We start from the raw sequence: 18,666 nt of genomic DNA on the forward strand, positions 1-18,666 counted from the left end.
TGGAAAAACTTTCTCTCTCCTTCTCTCGTAAATCTGCTTTTCCAATTAACTAACTAACTAACTAGCTAACTAAATAGTTTATTTGAAAGGCAGAGCCCCTGAGAAAACAGATCTTCCAGCTGCTGATTGATTCCCCAATTGGCCACAGTAGCCATGGGTGGGCCAGGCCAAAGCCAGGGGCAAGGAATTGCATTCTGGTTTCCGAAATGGTTGCAGGGACCCAAGCAGTTGGGTCACCTTCCACTGCCTTTGCAGGCACATTAGCAGCGAGCTGGGTCAGAAGTGGAGCAGCTGGGACATGAATTAGTACCACTAAATGGGATTCAGGCATCACAAACAGTGGTTTAATGCGCTGCTCCAGATGCCAGCCCCTAGGATCCTAACAGACAAAAATCTACAGATTTAAAAAAAAAAAAAAATAGGAGTTTTAGGGGCCAAAGCGAGTGCTTTGTTACATAACTGGATCTTGGATGTCAGCGTAGGAGGCCAGTTCTGGATCAAGCCATTTGTTCCATAATGCTGTTGACCTTAGCCAAGTCATCCAACTCTTCCAGGCTTTGGTTTCCTACTGACCTTCACATGTCTGCCACAAGGGAACAGAAGGGGTCATTTGAGTGACAGTGTGCCTCAAGTCATCTGCCATTGTGGAATAGGTGCTGTTGGCAGATGCTGCCATACTGGAAGCTGCTGTCATGTATTTGATATCACATAAAAGGATTTCCATGCAGATTTCAGCCTTGTCACTTTTTTTCTCATACAGTGTATACACTGAAATCCTGCTGCTGGAAGCCCTGACTTCCACAGGCTGACCAGAGGAGGCCTCAGGTGTGCTAGTGATGTGGCTTATCACAGCAGCCTTGGGGAGGCATCACAGCCTTTTTGTAGCTTGGCCACTTTTGCTGTCTGGTTCATTTCAGTTGTCTGGGCAAGCAACAGTATCTTCTAACTTCTTTATTATTATTATATTAGTATTATTTTCATATGAAAGGCAGAAACAGGGAAATACAGTGTTTAGGGATTCTGAGGTGTGTTTCATTACCCACAATGCCTGCAACAGCTGGTACTGGAACAAGCCAAAGCCAGCAGCCGGGAACTCTGTGTATGTCTCCCACGTGGGTGGTAGGAAACCAAGTACTTGAGGCCCCACTATTACCTCCTGGGGAGCACACTGGCAGGAAACGGAAGTTAGCAGTAGAGCTAGGACTCTGCCTCAGGTACTTTAGCAACTCATGCAGCATCTTAACTGCGATGCCAAGTACCTGCCCTTCCCATTTCTTGGGAATCTAGAATGGATCACAGGATCTGAGCTGTGCCAGGTTCTCGGATACATGCTTATCAGCTGTTGGGCATTGACATACCATCCTGTCCTCCTGTCCCCTCCCTCAGCCCTCCCTGGACCAGTCAGAGGGTTGGGACTTTGGGTTTTGAGCAGCCATTGATGACTCTCCAATGAGAGGTTGCTGTGGGAGAAATGACTGTTTCCACGGCTGTTCCTGAGGTGACATACAGCATGGCCTGGCACTGGCCAGAACGGACGGGCTGATGTACAACTTGGGATGAATGCCGGGGGCCTGGACAACTGACTCTCATTGGCTTGTGGAGAATCTCAGGAGGAAAATGATTTTGGTAGGGAAAACGAAAGTGAAGACCAACCCATTAAGATGTGAACCTAAGGCATGGGAAGACAGGCAGGATAACGGCATGCAGTTCACTAGCACTGGCATTGTGGTAGCACTGACTGCTCAGCAGGCCCTGTGACCAGTGCTGTGCAGTGATGTACTGCTTCTTGTTCACACGTACTCTGAGTGATGTGCTGCCATTTTATACAAGGGGAACTTGGGGCCAAGAGAAGCTAGGCCCCGCTAGGTAGCAGAGTCAGGATTTGAATCCAGGAAGGCTGGCTGGCTCAAGAGTTTATACTTTTTCTTTTTTTTCTTTAAGATTTACTTTATTTTTATTGGAAAGTCAGATGTATAGAGAAGATCATTGATTTACTCCACAAAGAGCCGCAACATCCAGAACTGAGCCAGGAGTCTGGAGCCTCTTCCAGGTCTCCCAGGCAGGTGCAGGGTCCCAAGGCTTTGGGCTGTCCTCAACTGCTTTCACATGCCACAAGCAGGGAGCTGGATGGGAAGGAGGGCCACAGGATTAGAACTGGCACTCATATGGGATCCCAGTGCATGCAAGGTGAGGACTTCAGCTGCTAGGCTACCACGTTGGGCCCGAGAGTTTATACTTCTAACCAATGCTTCCATCAGCTTATCTGTAAGGATGGATAAGATTTGGAAATATTAACCTCACTCCCACCCCCCCCCCAAAAAAGTCTGAGACTTAGAAGTTGGCCCTAAAAAATTCCTTCAAATTATCTTTTCAAGTTTGCTGTAACAATTTGATTAGGAAATTAAAACCAAAGCATCTCAAAAGTTTCTCAGATCAAGAAAGTTGTGACAGAATAGTTGTCCAGTTATGTCATAGCGTTTCTAGGTTCTGAGCAGTTCAATGCAGACACTGGAACATCAATGCAGATGGTGTGTTGCTGAGTGCACGCTTGCAGGCTGAGCTGTTGTGCCCGGCTCCTGCAGCAGCAGGATTTGTCCATTGGTCACCTGGGGGGCAGGCTACTCACTGTCCTGCCCCTTCTCCACCCATCTTTGTCTGCTTGGGAAGATGGAGTCCAGCCCGTCTTAGAGCACAGCTTGAGAAATCTGCACAGGGACATCAATCTTGTGCCCAGTAGTTTGCTTCAGTGAGTGTATCTGGTCTTTAGGCAAGAGACAGGGCCAGAGCCAGTTGAGGGGTGGCAAGCTCAGGAGTCCCCAGTCCCTGTCCCCACCTCTAGAGAAAGGCCAGAAGTTGTGCAGCTCCTCCCAGTGCTCAGCCACACCCCCCTGGGCCAGCGCCAAAGGCCTTTGGAACTGTGGTTCCCCTACCGCCACTCTCCCTGCCAGGGGCTGCTGGCCTGACAGGGAGGAGGGGCGAGGGGGCACTGGTTGTATATTTGCCTCGTAATTCCTGTGCTGCCTTCTAGGGGACTTTCCTACTTTATTGCTCTGTCTGGAAAGACAAAAGGGCATGATTTATGTCTTCTTTGCTGCTTTCTTCTCCATTTTCTAGTTGTGCTTCATGTCTTTATGCTGGCACAGCTCTGTGTGCAAGTGTGTCTGTCCATCTGTCTCACTTAGCCATACTCTGTAAAAACTGCCGCCAGGGTCAGTGTTCACTCAACACCTGAGTAAGATCTTAGCTCTAGGATCATTTGACTTTAAATGCACCTCAACATTCTCCCACTATATGAGCAAGTTACCTGTATGCTTTGTGCGTCTGATTTGTGGCCCTTTAAAAAAAAAAGAAATATTAAAGCTAGACATTTGATAGCATCAGTAAGGGGATCCAGTGAATTAATACAGGTAGCTGTAAAATGATTAGTACAGAATTGGAGAGGGGTCAGTGGTGTATAATACTGGCTTTGTAAATGGAAGCTCTTGGTATTATTGTAAGGTTGTAGTTTGATAAGACTTTTGAGATGTATATGTATTTCCTGTGGTGATAATTCAGTTGACCCTTAATATCTGCATGTTTCACATGGAATGATTCAACCATCCTTGGATTGGGAATCCTCAAAAAAAAAAAACTGCAACTCTACTTGAAAAAAGCAATTGAACAGCTTTTTGCTATTTTTCCTAAGCCGTATCTACTTGCATACACATTGCCTTTACATATTCTAAGCAATCTGAAGAACACTAAAGTTTACAGAAGGATGTGTGTGGCTTTCATGCTAATATGTTGCCGTTTTATATTAGGAACTGGGGCATTGGTACAGCCAGCCCCAAAGCATACTGAGAAATGCACTTTCCCCAAGACAGCATAATCATAAAGCCTTAGGCACGGATTTACTACTTTGTACTTTTTCCAGTTGACAAAGCACTGGCGCTGAAGTGCAGAAAGTGTGCTGTCATCTCCGCTTTGCAGAGCAGACAACAGCAGCTCCTGCATGAGGCAGGCCTGGAATGGAGGCCCTCCCTTCTGCCTTCCTGGACTGGACAGTCCTGCTGCGCTAAGGCTGTGTGTGTAGTCGCTGCTATTTGCTCAGGGCATCCCCTCATGAGCACCATCCTTGCCCTGGCCCAGGGTTTTTCAGCCAGAGCACTGTATGTAAGTTGGACCAGGTTATTCTTCAGCAAGGTGGGAGTGACCCAGCACACTGTGAGATGTTCTACAGTGTCCTGTAGCAACAACCCTCAATGATAAGAATCCTAGATGACTCCAGTTATTATAAAAATCATCTCAAGTTGGGGAAAAAAAAGTCAGCATTAGCTAAGAACCTCTGAGCTCAATTCAGAACGGTGGAAGGGAACTATGTTTGAGGGTAGAGGGCAAGATTGGAGGAAGGTAGGAACTGGGCACTATTCATAGAGCACTTGGTGCATACCAGGCAAGGTCCAGATGTTGCATATCTCCGTTTGCTAACAGGGCTTTGGGGACATTCTACATTTACAAGAGGGAAATACCCGAGCTCACAGACATAACAGAAATTCTGTGGATGTTAAATTAGTAAGTGGCAGAGGAGGATTCAACTTGAGGTGCATCTGACAATAGGAACCATTTTAAAATGGTTAAAATTTTATTTATTTATTTATTTTTATATTTACTTGAAAGGCAGAGTTAAGAGATTCTCCCATTTGCTGGTTTGCTCCCCAAATGGCTGCAATAGTTGGGGTGGGAAGCCAGGCTGAAGCCAGAATCCAGGAGCTTCTTCTGGGTCTCCCACGTGGGTTTAGGGGTCCAAGCAGTTGGTTTGTGCCTCACTGCTTTCCCAGGTGCATTGGCAGGAAGCTGGATCAGAAGCAGAGCAGCTGGACTTGAACTGGCATCCCATGTGTGCATTGTACGTGGTGGCTTAATGTGTTAGACCACAGCATCGGCTCCTTCCTGTCGTCTTAGGAGATGTAAAACATCTTCCCATTACTTTTCTGCAAAGCCGTTATTAACCTGGTTTTCAGATAAGCACACAAGTAAAAAGTGTTTGTCTGAAATGATATCCATCCTAACCCTGATGTCTTAATCCACTTTGCATGCAGGCAGCCTGAATAGGTATGAAAGAATGCCATTGGTTAGTGGCAAGCAGTCCTGCTTGGAAGTCCAATGAGCAATGGAATCATTTGCTGTTGAGATTAACTCTTCATGGGGGTCTTAATATTGCAATGCAATTAACTTCCTCTGCACTTGACTCCTGATAACTGTTCCAGCATTTACTCACGGAATGCACTTCCCTTTCTGATGCCCCCCGTTCAGATCATTAACAAGCAGTTAGATGTGTCGGCGTGTTAAGTGATTTTAAGAAAGAATTTATTGGAATCCTGTCGTGTGCTATCTTAGTATGTCCTAGCAAATAATGATAAGAAGCATCGTCTGTTTAAAATGTCACAGAAAACAACTATGAGATAATTTTTGAATATGTTCCTTGAAGCAAGAACAACCATTATAAAAATGAAATGTGGGTGCTGCATGTGTCAGGGTCCCTTATGAAAATATGACAGCACTTCCCTTGATGAAAGTCGGCCTCCGGAGTAGCGGTGCATGCTGGCTGGAGCCCAGAGAGGTGCGGCTGTAACATAGCCTCTTGAGCAGGTCTGGCGCCTCTTTACAAGGCCCAAACTGGCTGGTTGAGTGGATCTGTATCTTGAATCAAAGTAGAACCACAGAGTCACATAGGTGTGCAATCCTCCTGGTTGTGTAAGTGGGCCTGACCACTGGAAAACCAGGCACCATACATGAGATGGAAAATGAGAAGCCACAAAGTATGGCGGGGCAGGGGGCGTTGTGTGGTGTGGCGACTAAGCCACTGCTTGCCACACCAGCATCCCACATGAACGCAGGTCAGACAGCTGAGTCCTGGCCACGGGGTTTCTAGCTTAACTGGGCTTCTTGCTTAACCTGGGAAGGCTTCAGATAGTGGCCCAAGAATTCAGGTTCTTGCCACACATGGTGGGAGAACTTCCGCCCGGCCCAGACCTGGCTGTTGTCTTTGGGGCATGAGTCAGCAGACTTGAAGAGCCTTTCCAATAAATAAGTCTTTGGGGGAAAAAAAAAAAGAGCTGGTGGTTTTTTACTGAAATCATAGTTGTAGATATCAAGTCATTTCAATCTCATTGGTGGTGGTTGAAAACATTGTGTTTTTAAATCCCCTAATTGAGTGGCAGCTCCCTCTCCTTCCCAGGGTTTTGGGGAGACGGAATGGAGTTAACAGCACTTAGCAGGGGCCCAAGCAGAGTGGTAAGTGCTGGGTAAATAGTCATTCTAAGGTCAGGTTCTTCTGGTGCTCGCTGGAATCTACTGCCAGCTAAAAGCCACAGTGCATGGGAAAAAAACCCAGAGTGGTTTCAGGTGAGCCCTGGCACACACAGTCTAAAGATCCTAGCGTATTAAGTACTTAAAGAGTTGGAGTGTTTACCAAGAACGCTTGCAAGGGGAAGCTGAGGAAGTTCCCAGGCAGATTGACTCAGCAAAAATGTTTGAGATTGTGAGGGGGTGGCCAAGACACTGGTTCCTCAGGGTGTCTCTTAACACGTGCCTAGGGGGATTGGTTAGTGTGTCCATTCTGTGTCTGCATTTCTATAGGTTCCCAAACCGTGCCCAGGCGGCTGCCTGTCCTGGGTCAGCATTCAAAAATCAGTCTTCTCAGGGCCGCTCCCCTCCTCCCCCGACTGTGTTCAGCACCTGTTGCCTGTGTGGTCAGAATAGCAGGGAATAGCAGGGATTCTCATAACCCGCTCCATCCCTCGGCCAGGATCTCTGGTGACCCGGGCAAACACACACTCTGTCAGGGTCATGGGCAGGTTACTGAGTCAGGACTGTCAGAGCTCCAACACGATGTTTTCTTTGACTCCTCTCTGTCCGCTGCCTCTCCTGCCCCCAAACCCAGACTCATCTTGGAGCTGCTTCATAAAAATAAAGCCAGCAGTAAGGTGAGGGAAAATGATGGCAAGACAGAGCTTTTCCTGTTCAGCAATTACCTAATTTCAGAATGCGATTCCCAGACTGGCAAACCCCACGGAAGTGGAAACAGGCAGCTACTGAAAGCGGTTTCAAAACAGACCTCCCTCTCGGGAAGAGGCCGCAATCCCGAGCTCCCCGCCCCTTCCACCTCCCGTCCTGCCACTCAAACGTGGGAGGCGTGTAAATTACACTTTAATAAAATGCCTACACGTGCATGTACGCACGCATGCGCGCAGCGAGCCGCGAAAAATCTGGTTCTAATTACTTGTACTTTGGTTGAACTTTAGCGTTTCCTTTGACTTTTTCCCTAATGTATGTGAGCCACGGGCTTTGCAGTTCTGCCATGAACCCACGGAAAACAGGAAGAGGGGAGGGATCCAGACCTGCTCTCTGGTGCCAAGGAACGAGAAGCCCAAGCGAATGTTTTGACCAAATGCAACACTTTGCAATTCTCCTTTAATTAGCTGAAATTACTGCTGCCCAATAGGACCCTGGAAACCCTGGACTCAAAATCCCCCTGGGGCTATGCAGGAAATGCCTTTCGCTTTACAATTTCTTTTCTTTTTTAAGGTTCAGTTGCCCAGAGTGCTGTATAAAATACTGTCTTAATCATGGAAGGTTCCAGTAAGAAGGCAGGACTGTCGTAATGCCTGCCTCTAATCAGGTGCAACACAAAATCCTGAAATCTGTCAACACGGGTTAGCCAGCCGTAAATTAGCTCTCACAAAGAGTAAAAAAGAAAGAAAATATACTGAGCATTCTTAAAAACGTTATCTGGGACTTAATCTAACCTTTAGAAAAATGCCAAGCATCTGAGGAATTGTGAAGGGAGCTATTGTTGGAACCGTTCTGTGTGTTTAAGTGACACTCAGGTGTGTTGTAACAACAGAGACATTTCTAGGGTGTTTTCTCAGGTGAGCTGAGTTTGTGAGTGCCCGGGCCGCCTCTTCCCAGGCAACAGTGGTAACTTTTTCCTTTCTTTTTGGCTTTTATTTTGGGGCCCAATAAGTTCCCCACCCCCCCAACAACGTTTCGCCTCCGGAGTTGTGGTAGTGTTTGTGTTGAGGAGAGCTCTGGGGTGTGTGTGTGTGTGTGTGTGTGTGTGTGTGTATCATTCCCATCTGGGGAGATTTTGCGGCCGCTTTATTTTTCTTTTGTGCGCAAACACCCGGTGAATTTGAACATAGCTTCTCAGTGCTGGCTGTAGGCAAGGAGAGCATGTGTTCAGAAATTCAACAGCAGTTGGACACAGTAAGTTTATAAGTTTATGTCTGTGATATCTGTTTTTTTAAAGAGCTTGTGTACTCTTTGTTTTTCCTTAGTTCCATTGATTTTAGAAATTCAATTCTCTAGAATTTTTTTCAAGTCAGGTGTAGAAGCAGGGTTCATAAGAAAGTCAGAAATGGTCCTGTACCCAAGGGAGTCTGGAAACAATGATTTTAAAGATCTACTTTATTTTTATTTGAAAGGCAAATTTTACAGAGAGAAAGAGAGATCTTCCAGCTGCTAGTTCACTCCCCAAATGGCTGCAATGGTCAGAGCAGAGCTCTGAAGCCAGGAGCCAAGAGTTTATCCAGGTCTCCTATGCACACGCAGAGTCCCAAGATTTTACTGCATCCTCTGCTGGTTTCCCAGGCCATAAACTGGGAGCTGGATTGGAAGTGGAGCAGCCGGGACTAGAACCAGTGACCCTATGGCACATAGGCACCACAAGCTGAGGCTCATTATACTATGCCACTGCCGCTGTGCTGGTCCTGAAAATCCTGAGTTCAGAGCAGACGCCTCCCTCCCTACTCATAAGCTTTGTGCTGCTGGACTGGACCGCCTTTGACAGAGCAAGGATTTAAAAACAAGTCCCATGACTAACTGTGCAGAGTGGCAGGCAAGGGGGGTGGGCAGAGGTGGGAGTGTCTTTGTCTTCCTTGGTGACAGTGATCAGCGTGCAGGCTTGTGAAGGTGCAGCTTGGTGGCTTGTTTTCTGTATGGCTTCCTGCCCATTGAGTGAATGTGTGTGTGCGCGTGCGCATGTGCATGGCCATGTATACACACAGACCGGAGAAGCCATTTCAGCATCTCTGGTGCTGACTGTGCTCAGGGCAGGAACCCACGGAGCCAAGCATCCATCTCACGCAGGTAGCAGAAGTTCCTGACTCTTCACGCCCTGACTAAGCAGGGCAGCCCATCTGCTCAGCACTTCGAATGCTGTTATCAGAGGAGGCATAGGCTTGTCAGGGTCACGGTCAACAAACCGCACAGACTTAAGTCTCTAACAGAGCAAGGAAATGCAGAAAGGAGACAAAAAGCAGTTCTGAATGATTGCTTAGAGCCTGCGTCCCCATACTGAACTCACGTCGGGATTGGCTGCAGCGCCACGGTTGTATAGAATGAGACAGGCTGCTTTTGCCCCCTCTGGACAAGTCTCTGAACTGGGGGTTTTTTGGCTTGCTTGAGATCGCTGAATGAGCTAATATGGAACACATTGTCTGCTGAGCCGGCAGAGTTTTCAGGCAAAAATTTTTATCGTTTCATAAGCTGATTCTGCTTATCTGGAGTAAAGAACAAAATATTTGAAGCCTCTCCAGGGCATTTGATGAATCTCGCTGTCATTTAAAAGGACTAATAGATTATTGATTTGTGCAGGATGATAGTGAATCAATCAATGGTCCACTTCTGTTTCTACCTTAAATACCAAAAAGACCCTGTGGGAGGGGCGCCTTACTGAGCTGTCTCCCACCCTTGTTTCCCACTGTCTCTGTTGGGAAGAGGAGAGGGGCCAGCCTTGTGGCACAGCGGCTGCCTGTGATGCTGGCATCCCATTTGAATAATGGCTTGTGTCCCAGCTGTTCCACTTCTGTTCCAGCTTCCTGTTATGTGCCCAAGAAAGTAATGCATGATGGTTCAAGTCTTTAGGGTCCCTGTACCCACATGGGTTACCTGGCTGGAATTCTAGGCTCATGACTTGGTCTCCCATAGCCCCAGCCATTTGGTCTCTCTGTCTCTTTCCCAGAAAAGGAAAAACAAAACAAAAAAAAGCTCTAATGAATTTGCTACCATATATTTTTGCTCTTGCCCAAATAGAGGCTGTAGAGATCTTTTGTACTGATGCTAGACTCTGGTTGTAACTCTGGTGGGCTTGATGTGGTTGCCTGAAGCCAGAAAACCTTTCTTGACTCCTGTCTGTGTTACAAAGGACTCATCCACAGAAAAAGATGTTTCCCAACCTTTGTCAGAGAGTTGGAGATTTTTGACATCCAGTAGGCCTCTGTTGTTTCACATGGGCTTTGCTCCAAGTGGCTTAGGTCTTCAAGAGGTACCTTGGTGTTTCTTCTGTGTGGAGGGTGACAAGCTGAGCTCCCTTCAGTGCCAATGTTTGAAGTGACATATTTATGGAAATGACCACCCACTTTCGAAATGCAGCCAAATTCAGACTCGGGAGAATTCTATTTACGACTTTTCCTAGACAAGTCTGATTAGCTGTTCTACTCAGTAGCTTAAAACTCCACCCTCCCAACGTGCTTCCCTGAAAGACACAACTCACAGGGTACCTGCCGGTGACAGCTCTGCTCTCGATGGTGGTTGATGGTGGTTGATGGCACTTGGTGAGACACAAAAATGTGAAAGTAGAAACACACAAATTGCACCAATAGATTTAGGAGGCCTGAAGGACAGGGCTCACTTATGCTGATGTGGGGTCTGTGAATTGACAAGCCTTGCTAAAAGAGTCGGTTTATCATCATGGGTTAAAAGCTAAAATAAATCTTGCAAGCAACATCCCCTTTGAACTAATAATTCCACTTCTGAGAAGTTTCCCCAAGGAGACTGAAACCTAGGCAGGTTAGCTACAAAGATGCTCATCACGGTGGAATGTTTTGCAAGAAAAGTGTTTATTGACAAGGAAGTAAATTCATAACAAGGAAGTAAATTCATAACATCACAAGCTATAGAGCGTCTCAAGCAATCTCAACTTAGTTCCACCTTAGAAAACAAACAATGGAAAAACATTCCTGTGCATAGAAAGGAGCCATGCCAAGATGTTTACAGTGAAATTCTCTGAGTGATAAAACTATGAACGATAGCGTGTGTGTGTGCGTGCACACACACCCATGCAGGCACACACACTTGTGAGATTTTGACAAAGAATGCAACATTGTTTCGTGATGTTGCTGCTACTACTCCCTTGCTCTCCTTGGAGCAAATCAGCTCAGTGATAGAAGTGTCTTTGTGCTAAAAGCTTAAGTCCTGACCAGATTAGTGACACTTTGATGCCAGTCCTTGGGCAGGATGCTGGCCGTCACCATGCAAGAAGCCAAAGCAAGGCTTTCCTATTTGCCAGAAGAAACACACTCCAAGATTGATGTCTTCATTCTGAATACCTTGGCTCTAACCACAGAACACTGTAACAGATTTATCTACTAGCATCTGTAGTACTCTAATGAATTCACTCCAAGATTCCTCTGAATTATGAAAATACTGTAATTAGAGTTGCTTCTCTTCCAAGGACCTAATTAATTACTTTTTAAAGGAAGCAAATGAGTATAAGAGAGCTATTTGATTTGTAATTTTATCACTCACCTGCTTCAAGGGGGCACTTGGTGCTAGAGATGAGAGAGAAAAAGGAAAACAAACGTTCATTGAAGAATCATTGATTACTCTCTGTGTCTCTGAGCCTCTTGTTCTGGAACCAAGGGTGTTAATGCTGGAACTTTCTATTCAGAGTATGTTAGGGGGAGGGGAGCATGTGGAATATAAAATTATGTGTAAATACACTTTATTCAGATAGTAATTAACATTTTTTGGAAAGTATGACGGTAAGGCCGGGACCGACATTCTGGCATGGTAGATTAAGCCACTGCCTGTGTTGCCCCTATGAGTGCCAACTGCTCTGCTTCCAATCCAGTTCCCTGCTGATGTGCCTGGGAAAGCATCAGAGGATTAGTGAAATGCTTGCCACCATGTGGGAAGCCTGGGTGGAGTTCCTTACTCCCGGCTTTGGCTTGACTCGGCTTCAGCTAATTGTGGCCTTTTAGGGAGTGAATCACTAGATGGAAGATCTTTCTCTGATTCTTCCCTCTCTGCCACTCTGCTTTTCAAATAAATGAGTCTTCTAAAAATATGTAACCTAGGTAATAATAAGTGGTTAACAAGTAAACATTTATGACTATTGGAAATATACTCTGTTTTGTAAAGTAATTTGGAGAATGGAAGATTCTAGAACATTGACCGTTTTCCATCATCCTTGTCTACATTTTCGTCATACACATATGTACATATATCTTGTCTGTGACAGAAGTAGGGCCAGGTCCTGCTTTGATTTTGAATATCACCTTAGAGAATAAGGATAAGAGAAGGCTTGTGAATTTTCTGTACCCTTGCACTGATTACATCATGAAAAGGGGAATCAAACATTTTAAAACTAAAATGAAGGGCAGTGTGCCTTCCATGTGAGCTGCACCACTCCATGCCATCCTTTCATGTAACCTCCTGTTTCTCAAACAATTGTACACTGTGGCCCGGGGTGTGAGCATAATAGCGTGTGCTCTAACGGGCTCTAGGGTGATGTTGCTGCCAGTCCAGGGACCAGCCTTCGAGTAGCAAAGGTCTTCCCAGTGTTGTTATTAATGGAGGTCCGTTATGGCTACGCTTTAAAGGCCCTTACTACATATTTGATGAATGACTCCTCTGGCCATTGTCTTCATTTGTTTCCTAAGGAAAGTGACTTTTGGTGAAGTGAGCTACTTGCACAGGTCTCTTGAAGTCAGGGGAGGCAGCGGCAGTGCAAGCACTTGAGCTGTGACCTCACTTGATATGAGCAGAGCCTTGGCTCTGTGTCTTTTGGGCTTGGGTCACTATCTTCCTTAGAGTCTCTGTTCCTCCTGGGGCTGAGGGTGGGGGGACGGTGGTCACAGTCAGTGCTGTTATGCTGCTCTGGTGAAGCTGAGGCAGGCAGACCCCCGTGAACACCGTGTGAATTGTAGGGTGTAGGGGACCACTGCCGGGCCGACAACAGCATCTGCCTGCAGTGCTGCCTGCCGGCGTTCCCAGTGCCCTAGGAATGCTCACCGACCACAAAAGGCATGAACTTTATCTTTTTTTTTTTTTTCTCCTTCATAGCCATCGAAACCCAGAGCACCAGCTCTGAGGAACTGGTCCCAAGCCCCCCGTCTCCGCTTCCTCCCCCTCGCGTGTACAAGCCCTGCTTCGTCTGCCAGGACAAATCATCAGGGTACCACTATGGGGTCAGCGCCTGTGAGGGGTGTAAGGTGAGTACCAGTGCCTGAGTACCTCTGTGTGCGCCGTGTGTGTGTGTGTGTGTGTGTGTGTATACACGCTCTTGAGTGCACCTGCTGTGAGGTCAACCCCTCATTGTTGTCCACAGAGGGACTATTTTGACTTTTGTGATGTCACCTCCCAGCAGTGGTTGGTGGCTTTGGTTGTCTTGGAGGATGGTTTTCCTTGCTTCATTAAGACCCCCTATGTGGAAAACTCAAAAACTTCCACCCATGAAGTTGGGCCAGCAGAATCTTCCCACGCTCAATGCTGTTGAGATAAGAAGACTCAGAAAGGAGTCCTGAAAAGTGTAATCCTACTCATTACTACGCTTTGCCATAGGGTGTCTTTGTGATTTTATTTTATATTTTTAAATCTGACAGTGCCCTGAATCAACTTGCAGGGAACCCAAGGTTGAAATTGGGATTTATCTTCTGCCTGTTTGTTCAGCCTGTGGCCTTTGGATTACAGTGTGATTTTCAGCCTGCAAGGACTTGCTACTGTATGCAGGTCATAAATTTAGGGGAGTTGGACTGAAAATGCCTGCCCTGAGAGCTCTGGGGGCTGAACATGTGTCACTGAGTAAATGGCTGCCCTGAATCAAGAGAGACAATTGTTATCAAGTCCAGCAGGCTTAATTGAGTGTAAGAGCTTCTGAGGTTTTTCAACGGAGAAAAGAGACAAAGAATGACTTCATAGGCAGATTTTCAACTCATCCATAAAAAATTTCTCAAAGGAGCCATGGCTGTCTTGAGCTGGGACTGCCCTAGATACACAGCTTCTTGAAGTTCTCTCTGGCTGGTTTGCTTGGTGCTGTTGTTTGTAATCTAGACTGCCTGATTCACTTGTGGTTGCTAACAGGAGGCAGCAGCCTTGCAAGGACTCCAGGCTGTTTTGCATTTGGTTTTCATAAGTGCTCTTCACTGTATTGGGGGCAGTATCGTGAGAGAGGGGCTTCAGAAAGTTCAGGGAAATGTATTTGATATGTATCCAGAAAAAAAAACAAAACCCATGATTTCCATTGTATTTTGCACCAAAATAAACTTCCAAAAAGATTGGTTTACTTTTTTTTGGAAGGCAGAGGGACAGAGAGAAGGGGAGAGAGATCTTCCATCTGCTGCTTCACTCTCCACGTGGCCACAAGAGCCGGGGCTGACCCAGGTCAAGTGCAAGAGCTAAGAACTCCATCACATCTCCCATGTGGGTGGCAGGGGTCCAAGTCCTTGGGCCGTATGTGCCTGGTGCATTTGCAGAACAGCCAGGACTGGAACTGGCGCTGCAAGCAGCAGCTACTATGCCATGGTGCCCACCCCAACGCTGTGCCTCCCTGGTCGGCTTCTGATTCAGTGTGTCTGCCTGAATCATCTGGTCCTAGCCATGCTCGCATTATCTCTCAGCCACTCTAGGGCAGCCCCTTGACTCAGCTGCTCTGGATAGCAGAACGTTGTTGGCCAGGAGCCTCAGGCCTCCACGTGGGCTCTCCTGCCCACCACATTTGCCCTGGCTTATTCAAAGAGACAGGACTCCAGAATAGAACAGAAGCCCACAAGATCTAGTCTGGGAAGCAGCCCACTGTCCCTTGGCCCATGCTCTGTTGTCCATGTCAGGCCCTAAGCTGAATCTGGACTCAGCCACAGAGAACCTAACTTAGCACCTTTGTGGGAGGAGCTTGAAAGTCCTCAGGACATGGGAGTCCTGGTTAAATTCAGTCCTCATGTCTGATGGCCTGTGCACACAAAGTGGGCAGGGGCTGTAGCTTTTCTGCAAAGCGCCTTCCATGTAGTCTGGCATATCAGTGGGTGCTAACATGTCACTCAGTGCTCCCAGGAATGATGTGGGCTCTCACTTGTTTTCAAAGCGTTTCAGTAAATGTGTATGTTGTTTTTCCAGGTTAAGACCTACTTAGGAACATCTCTGTGATTCTGGGACTGTGTTGGTTATTTTTGGGGAATATCTTTTCCAGAAGTCTCTAAGAAGTTGGTCAAAAAGGGTGATGAGCAGCCAGTTGACAGCTAGTTAAAAGTGAAACCCTTGTGCATGAAAGTACTTCATTATTATCGGTAACCCTTAGTTGAACCTCGTTAAATAGATCCTGAAATTTGAGAAGGTTTCATCAGAAAGCCAGTCCATCTACTCCATTTGATGTGCAATATGTAAATATGTCATTTTCTAATGCTCCTTGAGAGTCATGAAATGAGACTTTCATTGCTAAAGAGAACTCTCAGTCATCTCTTCTGTAGAAATCTGGATATGTTATCACTCAGCAAACCAGCTTCCGCCATGTCCTGGCGGGAGAAGCTACCCGGTGTGCCTGCTCTCCTGGCTGATACTAGGACCTACGCATTAAGCTGTTTTCCAATCTGGACAGTGCAAACTGTTTTAATCAGCCTGTACTCTTTCTCTGACCCGTTGCTTTAATTTGGGATTCTGACTCTTTTGAGGAAAAAACCCCAACAAAAACAAAACCTGTATTAGCATAAACAACCTTGAGAAACTCAGTTAAGTGGGCTGGAGCCTTGGGGGCGACCCATCTTTTTTAACAGAGCCAGTAAAACCAAGCAAGGTCAAATGAGGTCACCAACCATTCATGGAATTTGGTCATTTTTAGATTGCGTGCAGACCGGTGAGCACATGGACTGCCCTCGCTCCCACTTGTTGAAAGATTGCATCTGCGTTTTGGCTTGCAAGAAAAGTACAATGACAATGTGATCCTCAGAGCTGAAAAAACATGAGAAGATTAAAAACAATAGCCAAAGTTTAAAAAAAAAAGATACAACTTTGAAAAAGCTGAATTTTGTCATGTAAAAAGTTACTGGTACAGTGGAGATTTTACTGAATAAAGAATAAGCAGTAAAAACTGTGAGGATTCTCTTCTGGGAGAGAACTCCTGTTAATACTTAGCTTTTCTGTGGGTTAAGTGGCCAGTGATTTTTTTTTTCTTTCTTTTTTCTTCCTACAGAGGATTTCATGTTGCAAGCTGGTTTGAATCTGTTTTCTAAGTTTAATCACCTTTCATGACCAAAGTTTAACATCTGGATAGCTTTTATGGTTATCTAATTAATGAAGTGGTTTATGGCTTTATCATAATTTATTTAACTACTCCTGTTGTTATGTAATTAGAGTGTTTCCGATGTTTCTGTGTTTGAAGTAGTGCCCTCATACGCAGTCTCTAGGTGTACCTCTGATCATTTTCTTAGTGTAGTAGAACTTCCAGGCCAATAGCTTTGTATATCTTTAAGGCTTCTGATACAAATCACTAAAATGCCCTCTAGAAAAGGTGTCACAATTTATGCTCTGTTACTCCACGAGAAGTTAATCCTTTTGCAGACTACTTATTAGAAATCTCTCTCTTGTGATATAATTAGATAATGAATCAAGAAGCAGTTTCTCTTCTGGAATTCTGCCTACATTTAATTGGGTATTTACAATGAGCCCCATGCATGATACTGTTTCAGGCCTCTTAACAGGTGCATTGTGGCTCCTTGGTTGACCTACACAAGCTAATCTATCTTTTGGCTAGACACACAAGGTCATTGCTGTAGGCTGGGAGCCTCCCACACAGAACCCAGTCTCTGCAAAAGTAATGCTGCTGCTTCATCGGGTGCAGTTGCTAACTATCATTCAGTGAAAGAGAGGCTGGTGCGTTCTCAGTGCCAGGTGCTGGCCCAGCCTCTGCTGTAGCCCCGGAATGGTTAGAATTTCACAACTGCGTCGAGGTCCATCTCCAGGAGTGGTCAGTGGCTGCTGTTTTGACTCAGTGTCACCATGGCAACCGTACCACGGAACCTGCCTTTGGGACATCCACTGCAGGGGATTTCCAGCTAAGTGATGACTGTTTTTGTTTTATTTTATTTTGTTTGGTTTTGTTTTGCAGGACATAAAGAATAGTTAAAATGGATATGTGGCATGGTGTGGTGAGCCAGGCAAGTTTAGCAATATAAAATAATAAAGCAACAGTAAAATAGGAATATAAAATAGGAAGCAGTCTCATTGTTCACAGGTAAATTTTATGTACAATATTAGACTAAATCATGTTTTACATTTCCAGGTTTTTTTTAAAAGATACATTTGAAAGGTTGAGTGAGGCAAAGAAAAAGGAAAGGAAAGGAATCTTATATCTGCTGGTTCTCTCCCTAAATGCCTGCCGTAGACAGGCTGAAACCAGGAACCAGGAACTCCATTCAGATCACCCGAGTGGGTGCAGGGAGCCAAGTACTTGAGCCATCTGCTGCCTGCCGTCTACACCAGTGGGAGCTACTCAGAGCAGAGCAACCAAGACTGTGTCCCTACGACACCCATTTTATGGAGTAACAGCCTCAGGTTCTGAGAGGTCAAGGAGCTTGGCCAAGGGCACACAGCTGGCTGTTGACAGTGCTGGCAGGCAAACCCTGGCCTTGCTGGAAAACACTCCGTTCCTTTGCTTGTCGTGTAGGAAGCAAGGGTCTATTATGGAATAGATTTACGCTCGCTTGGACCATGAAACAAAAACAAAACAGGTAAAGGCATAAATTAGCCAGAACAGCAACAGAAAGCCAGCCCAACCCAAATAATGATGCAGGGAGTTTTACTGTCTCTTGCCATACTAGGATCGTATTTCAGAGCTCTGGTTCAAGTCCCAGTTGCTCCGCTTCCAACTCTTTGCCAGTGTGCCCAGCCAAGCAGTGGGTGATGGTCCAGGGATGTGGGTCCTTGCCACTTATTCGGGAGGCCCTGATGAGGTTCTGGCTTCAGTTGCACCCAGTCCTGGCTGTTGGGACCATTTTGAGAGTAAGCCAGCTGATGAAAGATCTGTATCTTTTCTTGCCTCTTTTCCACTCTGCCTTTCAGATTAATCAACCTGCCAGTCCATCCATCTTTCAGAGAACTGCAAAAACAAAAACAAAGAAAAAGATACCTTGGTGTACCATCTCATTTATAAAAGCAATGATAATTTTGCAAGAAACATTTTAAAGAAATTAGATGAGCTTCCATAGTCATCTTTCCCAACCACGGGCAGACTGAAGTCCCACGCAGATGGCATCCCAGCGATGGCTTTGTCCTTTTTCTCACCACAGAAGGGAAGAAACCTCTTGTCTGGGAGCCACAGCCCAGCCCAGCCCACGCTGCGGCAGCTCCTGGGCCAGGCTGGTGCAGCCCCGATGGCCGCTCTGCCCAGCAGAGACACGGATGAAAGACTTAGGAAGGTCGTGTTGGTAGTCTTCTATTTAAAGCAACCATTAACAGTTCAAACTCCACCAGTCTCCTCTCTTCCCCCAAAGCTAAATCTGTCCAGCTTTTCTGTTTGCCTAGGCCCTCATCTCCACGACTGCGTTGAGCTGCTGGACTGGGCCCTCCTGGCCCAGAGCATGTAGAATATTCAGTCACACAGAGTTTTGCAATCGGGAAGATGAATGTCTGCACTTA

The 18,666-nt window shown here is 46.1% G+C and overlaps 1 protein-coding gene across 4 annotated transcripts in view; it reads left to right on the forward strand.

Moving 5' to 3' along the window:
* The window catches only part of RARB (retinoic acid receptor beta), a 350,041-nt gene that overhangs the window by 216,297 nt on the left and 115,078 nt on the right, over nucleotides 1–18,666 (forward strand). For 3 of the 4 annotated variants that reach the window (XM_012927894.3, XM_058657247.1, XM_004588285.2), the window contains exon 2: nucleotides 13,108–13,256. The exons of the other annotated variant lie outside the window; for it this stretch is intronic. In XM_012927894.3, the coding sequence (XP_012783348.1) occupies nucleotides 13,108–13,256 (149 nt within the window). The remainder of the gene's footprint in view (nucleotides 1–13,107; nucleotides 13,257–18,666) is intronic. 4 annotated transcript variants of the gene reach the window in all.

The sequence above is a fragment of the Ochotona princeps genome, chromosome 30 (genome assembly GCF_030435755.1).
Source record: "Ochotona princeps isolate mOchPri1 chromosome 30, mOchPri1.hap1, whole genome shotgun sequence".
NCBI lineage: Eukaryota > Metazoa > Chordata > Mammalia > Lagomorpha > Ochotonidae > Ochotona > Ochotona princeps.